At 34.6% G+C, this 18,327-nt stretch overlaps 2 protein-coding genes across 2 annotated transcripts; one reads left to right on the top strand and one right to left on the bottom strand.

The window, feature by feature from the left end:
• Nucleotides 1-837: 837 nt before the first annotated feature.
• On the bottom strand, nt 838-8,811 carry LOC125072350 (NEDD8 ultimate buster 1). Its single transcript, XM_047682958.1, has 14 exons — nt 8,592-8,811; nt 8,079-8,338; nt 7,424-7,524; nt 6,301-6,422; nt 5,826-5,983; nt 5,076-5,272; nt 4,367-4,491; nt 3,766-3,926; nt 3,530-3,695; nt 3,030-3,122; nt 2,664-2,772; nt 2,076-2,148; nt 1,272-1,488; nt 838-1,217 (listed from the first exon to the last, which is right to left on the bottom strand). The coding sequence occupies exons 1-13, from the start codon at nt 8,712-8,714 to the stop codon at nt 1,362-1,364; spliced, it is 1,815 nt and encodes a 604-aa protein (XP_047538914.1). The 5' UTR covers nt 8,715-8,811; the 3' UTR covers nt 838-1,217; nt 1,272-1,361.
• LOC125072235 lies at nt 8,753-17,035 on the top strand. The gene is made up of 3 exons (XM_047682759.1): nt 8,753-8,783; nt 10,605-10,805; nt 16,896-17,035. Exons 1-3 carry the CDS (start codon nt 8,753-8,755, stop codon nt 17,033-17,035), a joined length of 372 nt encoding a protein of 123 aa, XP_047538715.1.
• The last annotated feature ends 1,292 nt before the right edge of the window (nt 17,036-18,327 follow it).

The raw sequence follows: 18,327 nt of genomic DNA on the forward strand, positions 1-18,327 counted from the left end.
TTCCATAACACGCTTTAGCTACTTACATTGGGATCAGAGTAATGTGTGTAATGTTGTCCAATATTTATTTATTTATTTATTTAATATTATCGGTAGTGTCGATAGGGCCCCATGAGCAAGTATTACAAAAACTTTTATCCAAAAATTTTAACCTAAACTATCGATAGTATCAATGTTTTCATGCTATCAATAGTCAGTGAATTTTCGATAGTATTACTTTCTCAACACAAGTAACGACACTATATATAAATAAGTTTAATTAAATTTGCCAGTAAAGAGTATAAGAATTAATACATTTTGTATAAAGACAAAAGTTTAGGTCTTTGGTGCTAATTAAGTGGACCAATATAAGCAACACCGTTGCTGCGGTCAATATTTTTTGAATATATACTGGTCTACTTTATTTCCACTAGACATTATCAAACCTTTCAAAATTTTAATCCGATTAATCTCAGATGTCTTTTACAAGTGACATTGTCAGAATGTTTTGCGCTCAACTATTGTAGATAATTAGATAAACGCCAGAAAGGGAGAAGGAGATAATAATGACAAGGTGTCAGTCAAGTCCAGGCCAGTCAAGCCTCTAGTCTTGATCTCTCGAATCAATTACCTTTTTATAATTTAGCAATGAATTTCGACCAATAGGCGACTACTAGTATATTTACTTTTTTTTTAAATTACATAGGTTTATAAAAAAAACGAGTTATTTTATTGTTATTCTTTATTAATAAAACAGTGTTACGTATATATTGATACATGAATAAATTTTAGAGTAATATTAAATATGTCAAAGACTGCAAACAGTCGTACCCAAAATATTTTATCGATAAAACACTACGGGGTCGATAAAAGTCATTTTTATGACATACATTATTACACAATTTTGGTATTAAAACAAAATCCTAAAATATATTATTTATATTTTTACACTAATTTAAAACGTTTAACGTTTGACTAAATAAACTTTATAACATGAGATTAATAAATACTACATAATAGTAGAACACACACTCTCGAAAATACTCTCATCTACCAACGCGAGATTGTTGAACATAAAAGCCGGCGAAGTTTTGCGTCACAATAACGTACAAATCGCTTCTTTTAACATAAAAAGAGGTAGTTCTCTGATTTTTTTAACTACCAGTGCCATTTAAGTATAGTCATACTCATGACTACTATAAATTACGATGTTCTGTTATTATACAGGTGGCCTGGAGTGCGGGGTGTTGCTGGGTTGGGTTCGTTCGTGTTTTATCCAACGCGGCCTTCCCAACATAGGAGAATTAATCTCAACTCGTACTATTTATTAATCTAATTTTAAACATAAACAATGATGTACTTATTGTTTAAACGAAATAGATTTAAATGAGAGACTTGTACTGCGTCAGGAACTGCTCCTCCTCGGCCAGCGAGGCGCTCAGGTAGTCGTCCTCGTCGGCGCGGATGGCGCTCTTCAGCCGCCGGAGCGCCAGCTCGCGTTCCTTTTTCCTGGACGGGTATAGCTCGCGATTAGGTCTTTCATATCTGCGGCCGGCTAACTGCCAACTGGCTGCTTACAATTCAAAAAAACCTCATCACCTCTCTCAATACATTTACTCTTACAGGATAGAGATGATTTTTAGTTGTATGGAATAGTACACTAAGTACGCAGTACGCATTCTCGACACACAAATATCAACGATATTTTGATTGTTTCTATATAATAATAAAGTAAGTTTTTTTTTTATGGCATAGGTTGGCGGACGAGCATATGGGCCACCTGATGGTAAGCGGTCCCCACCGCCCATAGACAAAGGCGCTATAAGAAATATTACCCATTGCTTACACCACCTATGCGCCACCGACCTCGGGAACTAAGATGTTATGTCATCTGACGCCGGCGACAGGCGACGCTGACGCGGAAGCCTCTCGGAATCAGGAGGCGCGTTACACTCCCGCGGGTTGCAGGACGGCGAGAGAGACGTGCCTTCTCATGTGTAACCTCAGGTTGGGGGGCTCCAGTTCGTGTTAGTGGATAATGTTAGCGTGTGGAGAATGATTGTGGACGGCTTTAGATATAATGTTGATTCCTGTACCTCTTTTCCTTGGCCTCCTTTTTTAGCTTCTTCCTCGCCGCGCCGTCACTCGTGGACGGATTGGCGGTATCGCCTGCGACGATAACAGACATCGATCAAAACACGATAGTACAAAATATTAAGAGCACATCTAACCCGATCCCACTTGTACTGGCCATCTTTGTTTACTCTCCATAGACATGCCATTGGTGTATTTTTTCTATAAAATTAATAATATAAATACGACACTGTCAGCATCACAAACTAAATTTCAGGACTATTTGGAACTATTTCCTAGCTTTAGATTCGTTAAAAATTAAATAGCCGGTCCCAATACTGGGCATAGGTCATAGTCATAGGTTGTGTTCCGGTTTGAATGGTGAGTGTACCAGTGCGTAACTACGATACGAATGGTTGAAATATTAACCGTTCGTTACGGCGCCAATCAATGAGCGGTGACCACTAACCAGCAGGTAGTCCATTATCACATACCAAAAAAAGAGATTTTCATTTGACACGGTTAAAAATATTTAACTACTGGGTCATTACGGCTATGTATGACATATCTTGAATAATGTATAGTATATTTAGAGTCGCTGAGGTCCTTACAGATACTACTGCATCCCGCTACGAGGAGGTCCACCGCCTTATTGATGTGGTTGTGGGACAGACGCAGCGCAGTACGAGCTTCTTCAGGGGGGTAACCCATGGCTTCTAACTGTAGACACAATAATTCATTATTAAACAACTACATATATAATATGGTTCTCATTAGACTTGTAGCTCTAATACAGTCAACACGAGGAATTTATTCTGTAAGGACATTTTCAGTGTGTCTTAGTGTTTGATTATTTATTTCTCTTTTTCTTCGTTTCTTTATTTAGATTATTTTCGTAAATTTTAAGTTAATTCTATTTGTTCAGTTATACTTGTAAAAATATATATATATATAACATTACTTTATTGTGTCGTTACCTCAGCAACCAGCTTGTTATCTGGTTCCACGAGGGAGTCATCAGAGCTCGCTGTATCCAAGTCTTCTGAGTCTGATACATCACCGTCTCTTAGCTGTGGAGCAATGACTACATATTTCCTTATGTTGCAATTTTTATATTTGGCATTATCTTATACAAAAAAAATTACTGTAGGACACTAATTATTAATATATCAGTTCGAAAAAATACCTTAGAACCGAAAAAAGCCGACGAAAAGGCTCCAAGAGGAATCTTCTCTTAGAGTTTTTGGTAGTTCCTCGGTCTCTCTCGTCCGTTCTGGTGACGAACCAGGCACGAACGGGACGAACTAGGCAGGGGTGGAACTAAAAGTTCTCTCGTCAATCGTCGGAACGAAAGGCAAGAGGGGGAGCGAACACGACACGGATGCGGCGGCTACACTTTCGGGAGCGGTCTGCCAAAATACTACCGACTGTCCGGGTGAGCGAGGGAGGCGCGCGGGCCGCCGTACTGACTACTGACCAGGTGCGGCGCGTCCTGGATGAGGCGCACGGCGTCGGCCACGTCGCCGCCGGCGCGGCGCAGCGCGCGGGCCGCCAGCGCGCGCCCGTAGCCCATGGCCTGCAGCGCGCGCAGCCGCCGCGGCGACGCCGAGCCCGCCGCCCGCGCGCTCGCCGTCTGCGCCTCCCTGCGCGCAAAGGCCACCGTAAGTGTACCCGCGCCGGGTGGGCGGTGGGTGCTGTGGGGGGGCGCCGCACCTGCGCCTCAGGTCGCGCCGGCGCGCGTCGTCGCGCTCGCGCGCGCGCTCGGCGAGCCAGGCGTGCGCGCGCTCGGGCCCGCGCGCCGCCCGCAGGCCGCGCCGCGCCTGCGCGTCGCTCCAGCCGAGCTCGGTCAGCGCGCCCACGGCCGCCTCGTCCACCTGCGCGCGGGGACGACTCCGGTCACAGCCCGTCGCGGTACTCGCGGCCCGTCCGCTTTCGGGGCCGTTCCAGCGAAAACGTCAAATGATTTTTACAAAATCTAACTCGGTGTCGTTTTAAAATCGGGTCAGCGGATTTTCCATATGTGTCCGACATATATTATTTATTTTCGCATGGAACGGTCCGTTTATTATGTATACAAAATTCTAGGCGACGTCGCTGACGTCATAAGCGTATAATTTTGTTCTGTGAACCTCTACGGAACGTAACATTTTTAGTTTTTGTTGTACCCTCTGACACTTTTTAGATGTATATCTAGTGACTGAGTGGTATCTAGTGGCTCCGTAGCGTCTTCCGAGCTTCAAAGCGGTTGAAATATATACTCTGAGTATTAAAATAACGATGACACCGCTGACTCATCGTACAAGTAAAAGTGTACCTTCAAATAATTCAGCTCCGTCTCGGCTTTCGCCAATAGCGCCCTCGCTTCCTCTCGTTTGTTCTGATGATAAGCGACGATGCCTTGCAGCAAGTAGAGCCGCATGAACAGTACTCGTTCGTTAGCTGAAATTACATCAAGTAATATTTAAGTACTGATAGTTTTTAATAAACCACCGTGAAAAATATAAAAAGGTATTTCAATTTTCATCAATTTCAAATATAATTAGATGTGTATTGACTATATGACTATAAATTGCTGACAATTTAGTATTTTATTCTCATAGGCCGAAAATTAAGAGCTATGTACATGTTTTGGAGTAATTAAAATAAATTTAAGCCATAGTTGGTCATTATAAATTTCCTAGGGTTGCGAGGTCTCTGATTTAAGCTGGAAATGTTGACTGTTTATGGCAATATTTTGACAACTATACCTATTTTTTTGTCAATGTAAGTAAATGGTAACTCAATGTAAAATTACTTTAGAGCTTTGAGTTCTAGCTGAACGAGTGACACAATTCCGAACATTTAAAACTTTGGACAGACTTCAAACTAAATTTGATTTAATTTTATGTTCTACTTGTCTATTTTAGTGTCTGGCAACACTAATAATGTGATGCAGTAGAACTGAATCAGTGTACCTATGTTCCAGACACTATCTAAATTGACATATCTATCTGGTATATTTATAGCTACATAGTCAAAGTTACCATTTGTTCCTTTAAGGGCTATCAGCCTCTGATGATCCTCCCCATATGAGGCTCTGAATGCCTTCTCAGCCCTCATTAGTCGATTTGCTGCGTCATTGGCAGAAGACAGACTCTGCAAGCAGAGGTAACACCAGGCTATATCCAGTTGCAAGACGGCACAGTTATCCACTGTGCTGAGTAATGATGATCTACACTCGCTGAAAATAAACATTACAAGTATTTAGGTATAATATTTAGGAAAAAAAATTTTGACGATTTATTATATATATATATATATATATATAATTTTATAATATAGATAACTCTGAATATGAGATTATATTTTTGTAAAATTTTTCATTCAAAATCATATCAAAAATTTAAATTTTGAAATTGAGTCTAAGTTATTGTCTGATATAAAGTCTACTTAATTTAAGACCAAGGCAAGAATTTATCATATTATTTTTTTCCTTTATAGACAAAAATAGCCTGTATTGAACTGTTGGACAAAGGCCAACTCTCATCTAGTCTCATTATCCCTCCAGCTTAGTGTGGTCTAACCATAACAGTTAGGGTCAAAAATCTTCATTCAATAAAAAAGCATTACACTTACTAATTGATAGTAAAAAATCTACCTCTGGTTTGAAAACTAACACCAAGGACTGGACCTGAGACGAGGCGGCGAAATAAATAGATTTTTTTGCAGCATCACAATCTATTTTTGTTAATAAATAATAAAAATTATAACTTGAACAATATTTTGATACCTACTTCAATTGTCTGTCAGCTTCGAGAAGTAGCACCAAAGCTAGAGAGTAATCATGGTTCTGGGCAGCTGCTCGTCCGCGTTCATGCAACGCTAGTCCTATGAGAAGAGCCTTTCTCTCAGCTGGAGGTAGTTCTACTGTCTGCCCTGATTGGTCTTCTAACTGAAACATATATGTATTTTAATATGTTATTATTGAAACAGCCAGCCTCTCTCAACTTGTGGCTATAGTAGGCGGTAGTTTAATGGCTTTCTGTTGAGTTTGTCACATTTAAACAGAATAAGCATGTTGACTTGTTCTTATAGTGATAGTATGGTTTTACTGTGCATTGCCTTGTAATGAAAGTGGCATTATCATAATGAGGGAAAAAACTTATACAAAATAAAACAATTTTCCTCCACAACTATTGTTGCTACTGGACACTAATATCCTACCCTACTTACAGTATCTACTTTAAACGGGATACAATGGCGTAATACCTTCATATACTCTTCATCATCTGCAAGATCACCGACATCATCAGTCAGTAAGGTTGCATCATCTAACGTAGATTTCATTTCATTGTAAATTTTATCTTCTTTTTGTATTTGCTCAAGGGTTTCTGAAAGAAAAAGTATATTTATTTAATATTTTATTGCACATAATTTTTGCTTGCAATGTTACATTAAGACTGCAACAGGAGTAAAACTATGATTCATAAATAGTAAATACTTTATTCATTATATACTTGTTTAAGTACATATAGACATACACTTATATTCATATATGTTATTATATATTATATTCATACACTTCATTTTATATATGGAGAATGAAAGATCAGCAAATAAGTCAGACATGAATCCAAAATGATGCAAAGCACAGTGGCCAGTATTAGTGTTACTAAATATAATTATTACAAATGCTAAAGTTTGGATCGATGAATGTTTGTTACTAAATCACTGATTTCACAGAGATTTGGCACAGAGATAGATTTTAGTCTGGAATAGTCATAATAAAATAAAATCTATAAAAAAGGGGATATATTTGCATAGTGTCATGTAACAACATTAATGGTTTAGGAGAAATGTTCGCCTTTACACACAACAATATTATGAAAAAGTTAGATTTGACATAAACACTGAAATTATTGTGACAATGACAACTTTACAGTTCTTTATGAAATCAGTCAGTATGAGATTGTAATCCAAACATTTAGAGTGCCAGTGTCAAGATAGTTCTCTCTTAGATATTAGAATGTACATCTGTGTAAAATTATGGTCACTCTTTGTGTGAATGTGGCCTAGACGAAGGTTCTTTATCTAATATACTGGTCTTCTGCCCCAAACTCCTCCATCATATATACAACATTCTCCCTAATAAAGTTCCTCGTCCTATTAATGTTGAATGTTTGTGTTTAAGTCACATGACGGGACGGCAAAATAATCTGTAACTTTTTGGCATAAATAAAAGCCACAAATCCAGCCACAAAAAGTCAAATCAAAATAAATAAATATTGAATCTTGACTGAAAATAAATATTTATATTGATGGGTGGTCTAATGTGGAACATTGTTAAATACATTTTTAATAATATCCATGATTAATTATAGAAAATACATACCTGTCATTACCAAAGCCAAGAGTTGGGCTCCATTTTTGACTCCTTGTGTTTCTAGGCTGGAACTGTGTGTTATCATCTTGCCATTGTAAATCAGCTTTATCCTGTAAGAGAACCATTTTGATACATAGCATAGTCAGATAACATATATTAATGCTCGGTTGATAAGTGCCAACCGATTGTTAAAAGGCATCTTCACTACTAGCCACAGGTACTAAAATAAGTATAAACCACTTCTTCAAACATCAATATACCACCACCTATAGTAGAATAACTGGTCGCTACCCATCAAGAGCGTTATTATAAATAATATAATAAAAAGTAATTACAAATTCCTGAAATTTAAATCCCAGAAAACTTTATGTAGTACTGACATCCAGATCTTTAATTTAACTGGATTACCTTTTATGGCATACTGAAACAAAGAACTATACCACTTTTTATTGATGTAATATGCAGAGAATATCAAATGAGTTGGTGATCTATCTAGTTACCTGTGCTATATAAAGGACATGATCAAATTAAACAACAACGCTTAATGAATTATCAGTTGATTATATACAGATTTTCAATCTATATATAATCATTGAACTTATTGAGTAGTTCACTGAGTTGTTCCAAAAATAAATTATAAAATTATGATCAAATGAATACATACCTGTTTTTATCAACTTTAAGCAATTCTGCAATCGAGTTTATGAGTTCATCTCCCTGTATATTTAATTTTTTTAATATTTTTATTGTCTCGGGCTTCTGTCCCCCCCTTGTCACCTTTACTCTTAATGTAGCACATCCCGTCTCCTTGAATTCTTCGTTAGCTTTAGATCTTTCAACGGAATGTATTTGCAATTCATGCAATCCTTGAAGAACACTGTCATTGTCTACATTTAGTACTGTAGAATATTTATTTGCCAGTTCCTAAATAAAACAAAAACGTTCAATGATTATATTTCGCTGCATATTTCTTATATTGTCTCTGGAGTTGGTATTCATCGAGGATAATTTTCAGTTGTGTCAACAAAGGAATGTGTAATTATTTACAAAAACGTTGAAATGTTCCAGTAAAAGATATACATATTTTACTTGAACATTATAATAGATATAATCAGTCAATTATTCTAAAAATAAAATGAAAATAATCATGATAAATATCTTTCGAAAGTAAACAAACCTTTAAGGCCTCTGAAATTTCGTCGCTATCCGAAATATACGGCGATTCCCATAGCTTAATTTTTTCTTCATTTAGTTTGGCTCGAAGTTTTATTAACAAGTCTTCGTGTTCGAGACTGTCCATTGTGTTAACATTTAAAAAATAGGTGATACACAAATTCAATGATTTGCATAAACCTTATTTTTCTTTTTTGTCAAGTGTCATGGGAGTTTTAACGCAAGTTTGAAGTTGGGCACAAAATATTCTGCCAAAAGTCAATGTCACGTATTTTGTTATGTTTTTTTACATTATAATTCTTGCGTGTAAATATAATCTGTGCCCTGTCGGCTCAACTAAAAGCCATTAAACTAAGAATTGAATTGAATTGCTTGTAAATGTGAGGGAGTATATTTGTGTATAAAAAGTTTCTCTCAAATTTGTAATGCGTCAATATTCAGTTGAGAAAAACAAAATTAGAAATCCCATAATTATATGTATAGCTTATACAGTCAAATTATGGAACTAGGTATTATTTCATTTTTGGTGGCACTTTTAAGGGTAAAGAGATCTCATATGGAAGATCCAATCTAAATAAAAAAAAAAATATGAAATAATGATAAAACTACTCATAAAACTATACGTATTTAGTCTTTTGCGATAAAATAGGTCTTTTTACATTGTTAGTTAAGTATTAGTTTATAAGGAAAAGGGAATATAAAAAAAAAATTGTTACCAAATTTTGCTGAATATAATATAATCCAAATATTGATTAAGCAATGTTTATGGATTCAATACGGATTGATTGATAATTTGAATGAATGCTAATTTATTGTTAATTGCATATAGCAAACGCATGCACACGATCAAATGTTTCTTGTAAATCGGCTAAAGGTCAACATCGAACAACAACAATCCGTTGAATATGTTAAATATTTGACGGTACAGCAGATAAATACTTAAAATAGGAATACTACTTTTTCATTTTGGTAAGTGTTTTATGTATATCTATTTCGGTCAAACCACTTATCACATAGCCTATCGCCAATCAGCAATACACGGTATTGTCAGTTGTGTTCATTTTAACACTGCCTAACACATAACAAGTGGTTTACAATCGTTATCTTGATTTATTTATTTGATTTTTTTAGAATTTATTGGCTAAGTTGAACAATTTCTTCCTTTGCCATAATTTTTAATTGCTAAATAAGTTTTATTAAGCCAAGTATGAAATTTATGTGCTATAAAATAATACATGTACTTTATTACTAATTAAAATGCTGCATTTAAAGTAAATTCGATTTTACACGTAATAAAACTCATTATCTAATCAAATTATTTTGTAATGCAATTAAATGTTTAGGTTTATAATTTTTGAAACATTGAAAAATGAAGACTTTACTGTGGATTACAAGTAAGATATTACATGAAAAAATAATTAAATCAAACGACATATTTAAGAGATGTCCTGAAACTTTACGACGCATACAATTATTTTTATCTTATAACGCCACAGTATTTTTTGGTTGATTTCCCATTTCAATGTTGTGGTACCATATACGCCTTAAATCCGAAATATTTCAAACCATTTAATTTTGTTAAAGAATTCAGAGTGAAGTTTAAGATGAACACCAATTCTAATTGAGGGTTATACTTAAATAGAACAGGTTTATATTTAGCAGCGAGTCTTATTTCACAGGAAGAACCTCTAAAAAACATTTTACATTTGAAGGTATTGATTTGAGCAAACCCGTCTAGCAACATGAGTTTTTACCCACTCATCACTTATTCTACCGCCAAGCAGTAGTATTTAGTACTGTTGTAATTTGATTTAAAGGGTGAGTAAGCCAGTATAATTAAAGGCATAAGGGACATAATATCCTAGATTGCATGGTTGGTGGCGTATTGGTGGCGTACGGGATGGTTGATATTTCTTACAGTACTAATATCTGTGTGCGGTGACCACTTATCATTTTATCTTTTTACCAGTCTGCCTATTTTCAATAATAATAACTACAAGGATCTTAAATGTTTTAGTTGCATTCGTGATCATACATTCTTCGTATTCTTATATTCTGCTGACCGCCAACATGGAAGACGTACACGCGCTCGCTAAGCAGCTGGCTACGTCGCCAGTAGTCCATGAAATCGGCAAAATGTGGCGTCGAGCTTCTAGTCAGTTTCGAAGGCAAATCGCTCGTGACGCACGCAGGCATGGTGACAGTGATACTGATGAAGGTAAAACGTCTAAGAATTTTCGACTACAATTTTTTTTATTGGGCTCCGTACCTCTAAAGGAAAAAAGAAACTCGTACTCTAAGATCGTTATTCGTCTGCCTGTCTGTCCGTCAAGGCTCTGTTTCTCAGGAACGTATAGAGGTATAAATTGAAATTAATACCTAATACTGAGATCTGCAGTCCTTTGAACCTGTGAAAAACAAACCTAAGTAGTTTAAGTCTAAGCAATCAAAAGATATGGCCGTTTATGTCGCATTGCCTATACGTTCGCAAAGGAAAAACCTATAGGATAAACAAATAACGTTTCCATATGTTACAAATTTCCGTCTCCTATTTTAACCCTTTAGGAAATGAGTTCCCAATAAACTCTGATACGACATATATCGAATTTGTTTATAAACAGAAGCCCAAGCACCAATTTTTCAAGCTATAAATAGAATACTATTTCGAACTTCAAAAATGACGATCTTCCATATAAAATTTCATCTCCTATTTAACAGGTGTTGTGTTTACGAAAACGGATAAATAATTGATTTCTATTTATACACAGAACATTAAAACTAATTGCTATATATATACATACATAATTTTTTGTACGTATGTTTGTAACTAAACTCCTAAACGGTCGGACCGATTTCTATAAAATGTTCGTATGTACCTATTTGGGTCCCTGGACGGCTTAAATTGGACCCGGTAGGTGGCGCTGTGATCGGAAAGTAAATGAAATTCTTATTTCATCCGGACGATATTATCTCATATCCAATTCTTATTCAGTTACAATATTTTATCTCATATCCAATTCTCTTAGGGGGAGAATTTTTAAGCTTTTATGCCTATTTGGGCTGTCCGATCTGTGATTGTAGTTTTCGGCAGTGTTACCTCATTTATTTGTGAAGTTGCCATTTAGTATATTCTTTGCAGCTCTTTGAATATTATTTAATTGTTTTTCGTATGCTTGAAACTTGCTAGAAATAATGGTATGATTTGGTACTATACACGTTTGTTCATGCGTTTTGTCTTATCTTAAAAACGAACTCTTTTGATCATTCTCCATCAAATCTAAAAATATTTTTTTTATTATTTAAAAAACAATTATTTTTTTGGTTAATCTTTGTAATAAAGTAATTACTGAATTTTTTGCCTCTTTTCGGAAATATTTGTGCTTTCAACAAAAGTAGCCGCTTTCTTTGAGACGCCATGGCCCGTGTAGAAGCAGCCGTAAGTAAGCCTCCTAGATAAATACCTATTAGGCTTTTAATGTCGATTCAAATTAAAAAATACATATATTTAAAAGTTAATGAGCTAAGAGGTGAACTGAACGTGAATGAGTCACTTTAACAGAATATTGTATATCTTCGGCCAAAACAAAAAATGATGAAAAAAACCGATCACAAATGTATGTATGTATGAATCTATATATGTATATATTTATTTGCAAACATAAATATGTAATTAATCATTTGTAATATCACAAATATATAATACACAGTACGGTGATATTGCTAGAATTTCATAAATAGTTAATCAAAGAACTCGATTCGTGGAATACATTTTACCTATTATACTAATGTCACTTTCGTGATCACTGATTATAATTTATTTGACTCTTCGACTAGGTACTTTATATTCTTTACTAGTCGTGTCCCACGGTTTTGCTTGAGTTTTAGTCGTATTATAAGTTGCTCATATCTTATTTAATTTTGGTTGAACACACTGTAGATTATTCTACCGATCAGCCAGACATCCAGCAATATTAGAATCACCAAACCCATTCCCACCGTCAAACGCAGGCAAAGCCACGGGCGGGACCTAGTATATACATATCTAGCCTATTTTATCAATGTATTATTTAAGACATAACTGTAACAATATCTCCAAAGCGCTTGTCCTATTATATTTCCAACTTACTGATCCAAATGAAAAAGCTTCTAGAGAATATAATATACCTTTAATACTAACATTATTTAAAGGGGGATTTCGTTTTACATGAATCTGGAAAATATATAAATTAAGCTTAGGTAGGTTTCTATATGGATAGCTTTTTAGATCTTCAGAGATCCTTAAGGGTTATTCATAGGTCATGATTTATAAAAGGTACCCTTATGTCTATTGTTAGTCAGGTTCAAGGAGTAGACTATTTATAGATCGCTCATCACATCATATCCGTTGATATTATTGAATGGATATTCATTTGATTTCATTCAGCAATTCATATAATTTGTAAATTTATTAACATAAGAATTATTAACATTAAGTCCTTAAATATATACACATATGAATTAAAAAAAGTTACTGTACAAATCCTGACCGCGTGGAATGGTGGCAAGAATGCTAGCAGCATTTCCCTATAGAATCACAATTCCGATTCTCTGGGCAACAAAACGAAACAGGCCTCCTGTCACCAGCGGAGGCAATAAGGCGAGGTGTTATACTTTTAGTGAAGCTTTTTGCACCACTACTCCAATGGCCATGTGCTTCGACAGCAAATGGGACAAAAAAGTAATTTGACATAAGACACGAATATTTAGATCGTTTTTTTTTTGCTTTAGCTTTTGATATTATCTTCATCATAAATATTTATATACTTTTTGTGTTTTTATAATTCATTTCGTCTTCGGAACACTTACAGGCTCTTGCTTTATTTTTGTTAAATTTATTTGGTCCAATATCTAATAATCAGGATCTGGCATGTACATTATTTAAAATGGATTATGAATTTTAGTATATAACATGGTGCTGATATTGCCGTTACTCATCGAGTTATCTTTGTTGTGTTTAATTAACATCAGTGAGTGCCCAATACAAATTTTGTTTTAAATAGGAAGTAAAAAACATAAACTTTGGTGAAAAATACTCTGTCTGTTTCACTTTCACGACCAAACCAAAAACCAACCAAATATGCTATGAAGCAAGTATGAGTTCCAAAAAAGCACTTAACACTGACGACTATCCGCTAAAACGCGAGCTAAGTCTAATTATGTCTTTAAAATCACATAAGAAACAAATGTCATAAAATCAATTTAATCTTTTTGAGACAAAGACTAATGAGACATCAAGCATTACACCGCTAACACGGAGTCAAATTGGTAAAACATATCCCGTTGGTGTTTCGTTATTTCACAAAGTGTGGGTCCAAAGTTTAATCGGATAATACAAATGGAAAAATATCCTTTCACTTCATATAGACTATTGGACATAGAAAACCGTAACAAAACTATCTCTCTGACAATAAAAATAGGAGTCAATATTAAAATTAATATTTTACCAAAATCCATTATTTTTCATAAAACCTTTCTCTCTATGACACTTGACAAAATTATTGCGCTGCGAATCTATTATTTTCCGATGATATTTTTAACATACCCTCTTGGGAAACTTAAGGCTGTAAGGGTAATTATTCCTTACTCATACAACCTTTTCAACCTTCAACGTGTTAATGTAAACCATAACGTCTATAAATATTTAAAAAGATGATCCAAGCTGGATTTTTTTTTTTCGAATGGTTCTGCTAGGAAGGTGTTACCACACAACACCTAAAAGATTTGTTAAATCCCCATTTTTAAATAAAGACAAGGAAAATTTCATTTGGAAATTCACAAATTTAATTAATTTAATGCTCTCGGGACCAGTTCCAGAGCAATACGGACGCACCGGTCCGTAACGGTGCAAATTTGGTGTCTTTATTATAGAAAGATTTCCTCCATCTTCGTCGTCGTCGATTGGTACGTCCCATTGCAGTCGGTCGTACCAATCGACGACTTACCTCTTAATATTTGTTGCTAGATATATTAATGGCTCACCAACTAGACTTTGGTTTACAGGGAAGATGCAATGCAGCAGTCCATTATAAAATATCAATTATTATAGTACTCATACATAATAATGACATATTATAAGAATATGACAACATTGAATTAGAGTAATGTTACCATAGAGAAGAGACTCAGGTGAAAATGATCACAACTGCCCATAGACATTGGCACCGTAAGAAATATTATCCACCTACCACGCTTGAACACTATAACTCCCTCGTGTCCCTAGGAAAACTGAATCACTCACCCTGGTATTCAAGCAGACTGGCTTGTGCAAAGCCCTACCACCAAATAGATCTGCAACTCTTTTTTTATCTCCGTCTAAAATCAATGCTCATCATAATGCTTTATGTCCCTTGTAACCTACAATAACATTGACTTACAAAAATAAATAATCAATAAAGTCAGGGGAATGAACCACTCTCTATTTTAATATTCCTATTTTAATAAGTTGTCGTACCCACATTATTTTGCCCTGTCCAAAAATAAGGTAAAAAGAATTGTAATACACGTAGTTGGATTAAATAAAATTATACCATCACTTCCAGTAATTAATCCCTCTCTTATCCTCTCCTATGATAGTAAGATATTCCGCTTTCCGCTATAAAAACTTTTTAATCAAATTTCATCAAATTAAAGCATTTTTAATTATTTTTTTTGACGACCTCCGTGGTCGTGTATTGTGTACACCGATTTTCATGGGTACGCCACTCCGAGGTCCCGGGTTCGATTCACGGCCGAGTCGATGTAGGAAATGTTCAGTAACTTTCTATGTGTATTGTCTCGGGTCTGAGTGTTTGTGGTACCGTCGTTACTTCTGATTTTCCATAACACAAGTGCTTTAGCTACTTACATTGGGATCAGAGTAATGTATGTGATGTTATCCAATTTATTTATTTATTTAAAAGATTCGTTTATTGGTTGCGTTATGAAATATATGCCTGGTTATAAAATAGTTTATATTTATATAAAATAGTTTCATGTCATTTATGCTATCAATTAAGGCGATTCATGGACATATTTACTAAGCAGCTTAGTCACTTATTTTACGATTTTCAAAGTCCTCTTTCTTGTGCTTTTTGTTTGAAACTGAATTTTACTATCGACCATCCTGACCGCGCTCTCTTTCTTTCTTCATATCCTCAATCTTGCTTTCTTCTTTTACGAGATATACGAGGACCAATTTTTTTGGATCCAAAAATATCCCATAATATATAGCCCAGCCTCACTCTAGTGAATTATTCGGGTGTGCTCGTACAGCGTTCGTTTCATTAACGGTAAATTGGAACGCATCAAAACGAATGGTACTGGTCGTGGAGTACTTCATGTTCGTTGAGTGACAAAAAAATTAGGAATTTATTATGTGAGGTAGCATCAATTTTATAGAGCCCCCAAGAACAGAGTCGCACAAAAACAAATATAATATACGATTTTTAAGATTAATGAAATGAAAAATAAACTAAGTTGGCCAGATCGTCTTTTTGAAATACCCTGAACCACCGCCAATAGGTAGATTTATCATATTATATATTTATGTATCTAAAAAAAACTATTCAAGGAAGTTGGTGAGTTTCGAAATAATTAGGTTTTCTCGTAATATTTCTTTTAATTAGTCGTAACCTTATAAACTCTCCAAAAGTTTCTGAGAATAAAAATAAAACGATATTGGCTTTTAGGTGATCTTTAAAAATATAGTATTTAATGTCTATTCGTTTTAAAATAAATTATCATTAATTATTTCTTTTCGCTGCTTGCTTATTAAACGGTTCTTGGCCTTTAATTAGGTACATCACGTAAAAACGATTTTGAATAAAGTCCATTTAGATTTTGCAAATACATATAAATATAGTTATAATATTCTTGGTTTTCTTATTTTTCTTAATAATTATTGACTAATTGAATTGAAAACTTAAATTATTTCGAAAAAACGAATAAAATCTCATACATACTCTCATATATACATACAACAAAAATAAAATAATCTTAGTTAAATGGATAAACATAATATATATTAGTTTATAAATAAACAAACAAAATAAGTTAGGAAAGACAACGTAATAACAAATCCATTCCGCGGGCCCAGGGCTCTGTTGGAAAGTAAAAAATAACCAAGAACTTATTCGGTACTTTTTCATGATTACTAAAATGTCCACTTTAGGAAACCTTTCGATCTACTCGTAGTGTCCTACTTAACATATTTAATATAAAATTATTGGCTGTCTTTCTTGGTTTTCTTATTTTTCTTTATAAATATAAACTATATTTTTTTTTTATTTAGAGTCAAAGGAGACGGAAGAAGACAGAAATATGAGAAGAATAGTTAAGAATCTGATAGCTTTGGCCAAGGACACAGGCTACCTCGGTCCTATGAAACGCGCCTTGGAAATCATTAAGCCCAAAATAGAACTTAATAAATAATTTCCCAGACAAAAATTACTAATTAAATAATAATTGAAAGAATGTGTTTGTATATTATACTAAAGGGACATTTAATTATTATTTATTTTATTGTTAAGCCCTCACCAGCAGTCCGAGGAAGTTGTCAGTATTTAGGTACAATCCACTGTCTCGAAAACCATGTAAAGCTGAACACAAAAAAATAACTCGATTAGATTATTTTTAAAGGTTTGAAAACTATATTATAGTCGGTATCATGCCCCAGACACGTAGACAGGTTATTTGCACTCGAAATTCGTAATTTACATACAAAATAAAAATAATACGCTTTCGAACAGGAATGGCAAAATTAACGGATTTTTTTATTTCGTTAATTAACTGTACATCGTCAGGCTTGAATCCCAAGAATCCCAAGAAGGTCGTAAGAGTTTTATAAATGTTTACGCTAATAAGACTTCAAAACATATTACCACAAATATAATATTACCTCAAACTGTACCGTCAATGTGTTTGAAAACAGGCATCTATAATATTGAATTATACGTGGATGAAAGCACAAGTTAGAGCTAGTGTAATTTGATCATTTAGACTACTGAACACTGACTATGTCCTCTTGATCGATTTTACAATGTTCATTCTAACCTCTAAACAGCTCAAACGCTGGAGAAATAGCTTACTGGTCAATGTATCGCCACACATCATATATACACACACATTTTAGACATCACAATGAAATATAAGCAACGAAAAACTAGAATTCTATTTTATATAATGTTTCTAGTTTCGAAAAAAATTTTCCTATTAAAAGATAATCTACATAATATATTATTTGACAACAAATTCAGAAAGAGATTTGTTAGGCATTTCTTACAAAGTTTGTTTTGTCCTATATTTGCAACTGGTTTACGCCCTTGACATCAACCACGTTTGAAGGGAAGGGGGATGTCAGGTTTAGGTTGTCAAACTCTGTGCATTATTTCATTCAGATCAGAACCGTTCAGCCGTCGGGCGTGATTCAGTAACAAACATCTATCCAAAATATTGCGTTTATAATGTTAGGAAGATGTAAGGATACATAGGATAAAATTGTTATGGAAACAATAATTAGCTAACTTCGATTATAAATTTATTAGTTGCGGCTGTTAGTAGAGCTTAATGACGACGCTATCTAAAGATGGCTTGCTTTAAAAATCGTTTTTGTTGTAAAAAATCCAAGTCACCACACTTATTATAATAATTAAATTTATTTTCTAAAACTGCACCTTCATGACGGCCATTTTTGTTAAACACCATCCATATGTTGTGAACAAAAA

Source organism: Vanessa atalanta, chromosome 21 (assembly GCF_905147765.1).
Source record: "Vanessa atalanta chromosome 21, ilVanAtal1.2, whole genome shotgun sequence".
Classification (NCBI taxonomy): Eukaryota; Metazoa; Arthropoda; class Insecta; order Lepidoptera; family Nymphalidae; genus Vanessa; species Vanessa atalanta.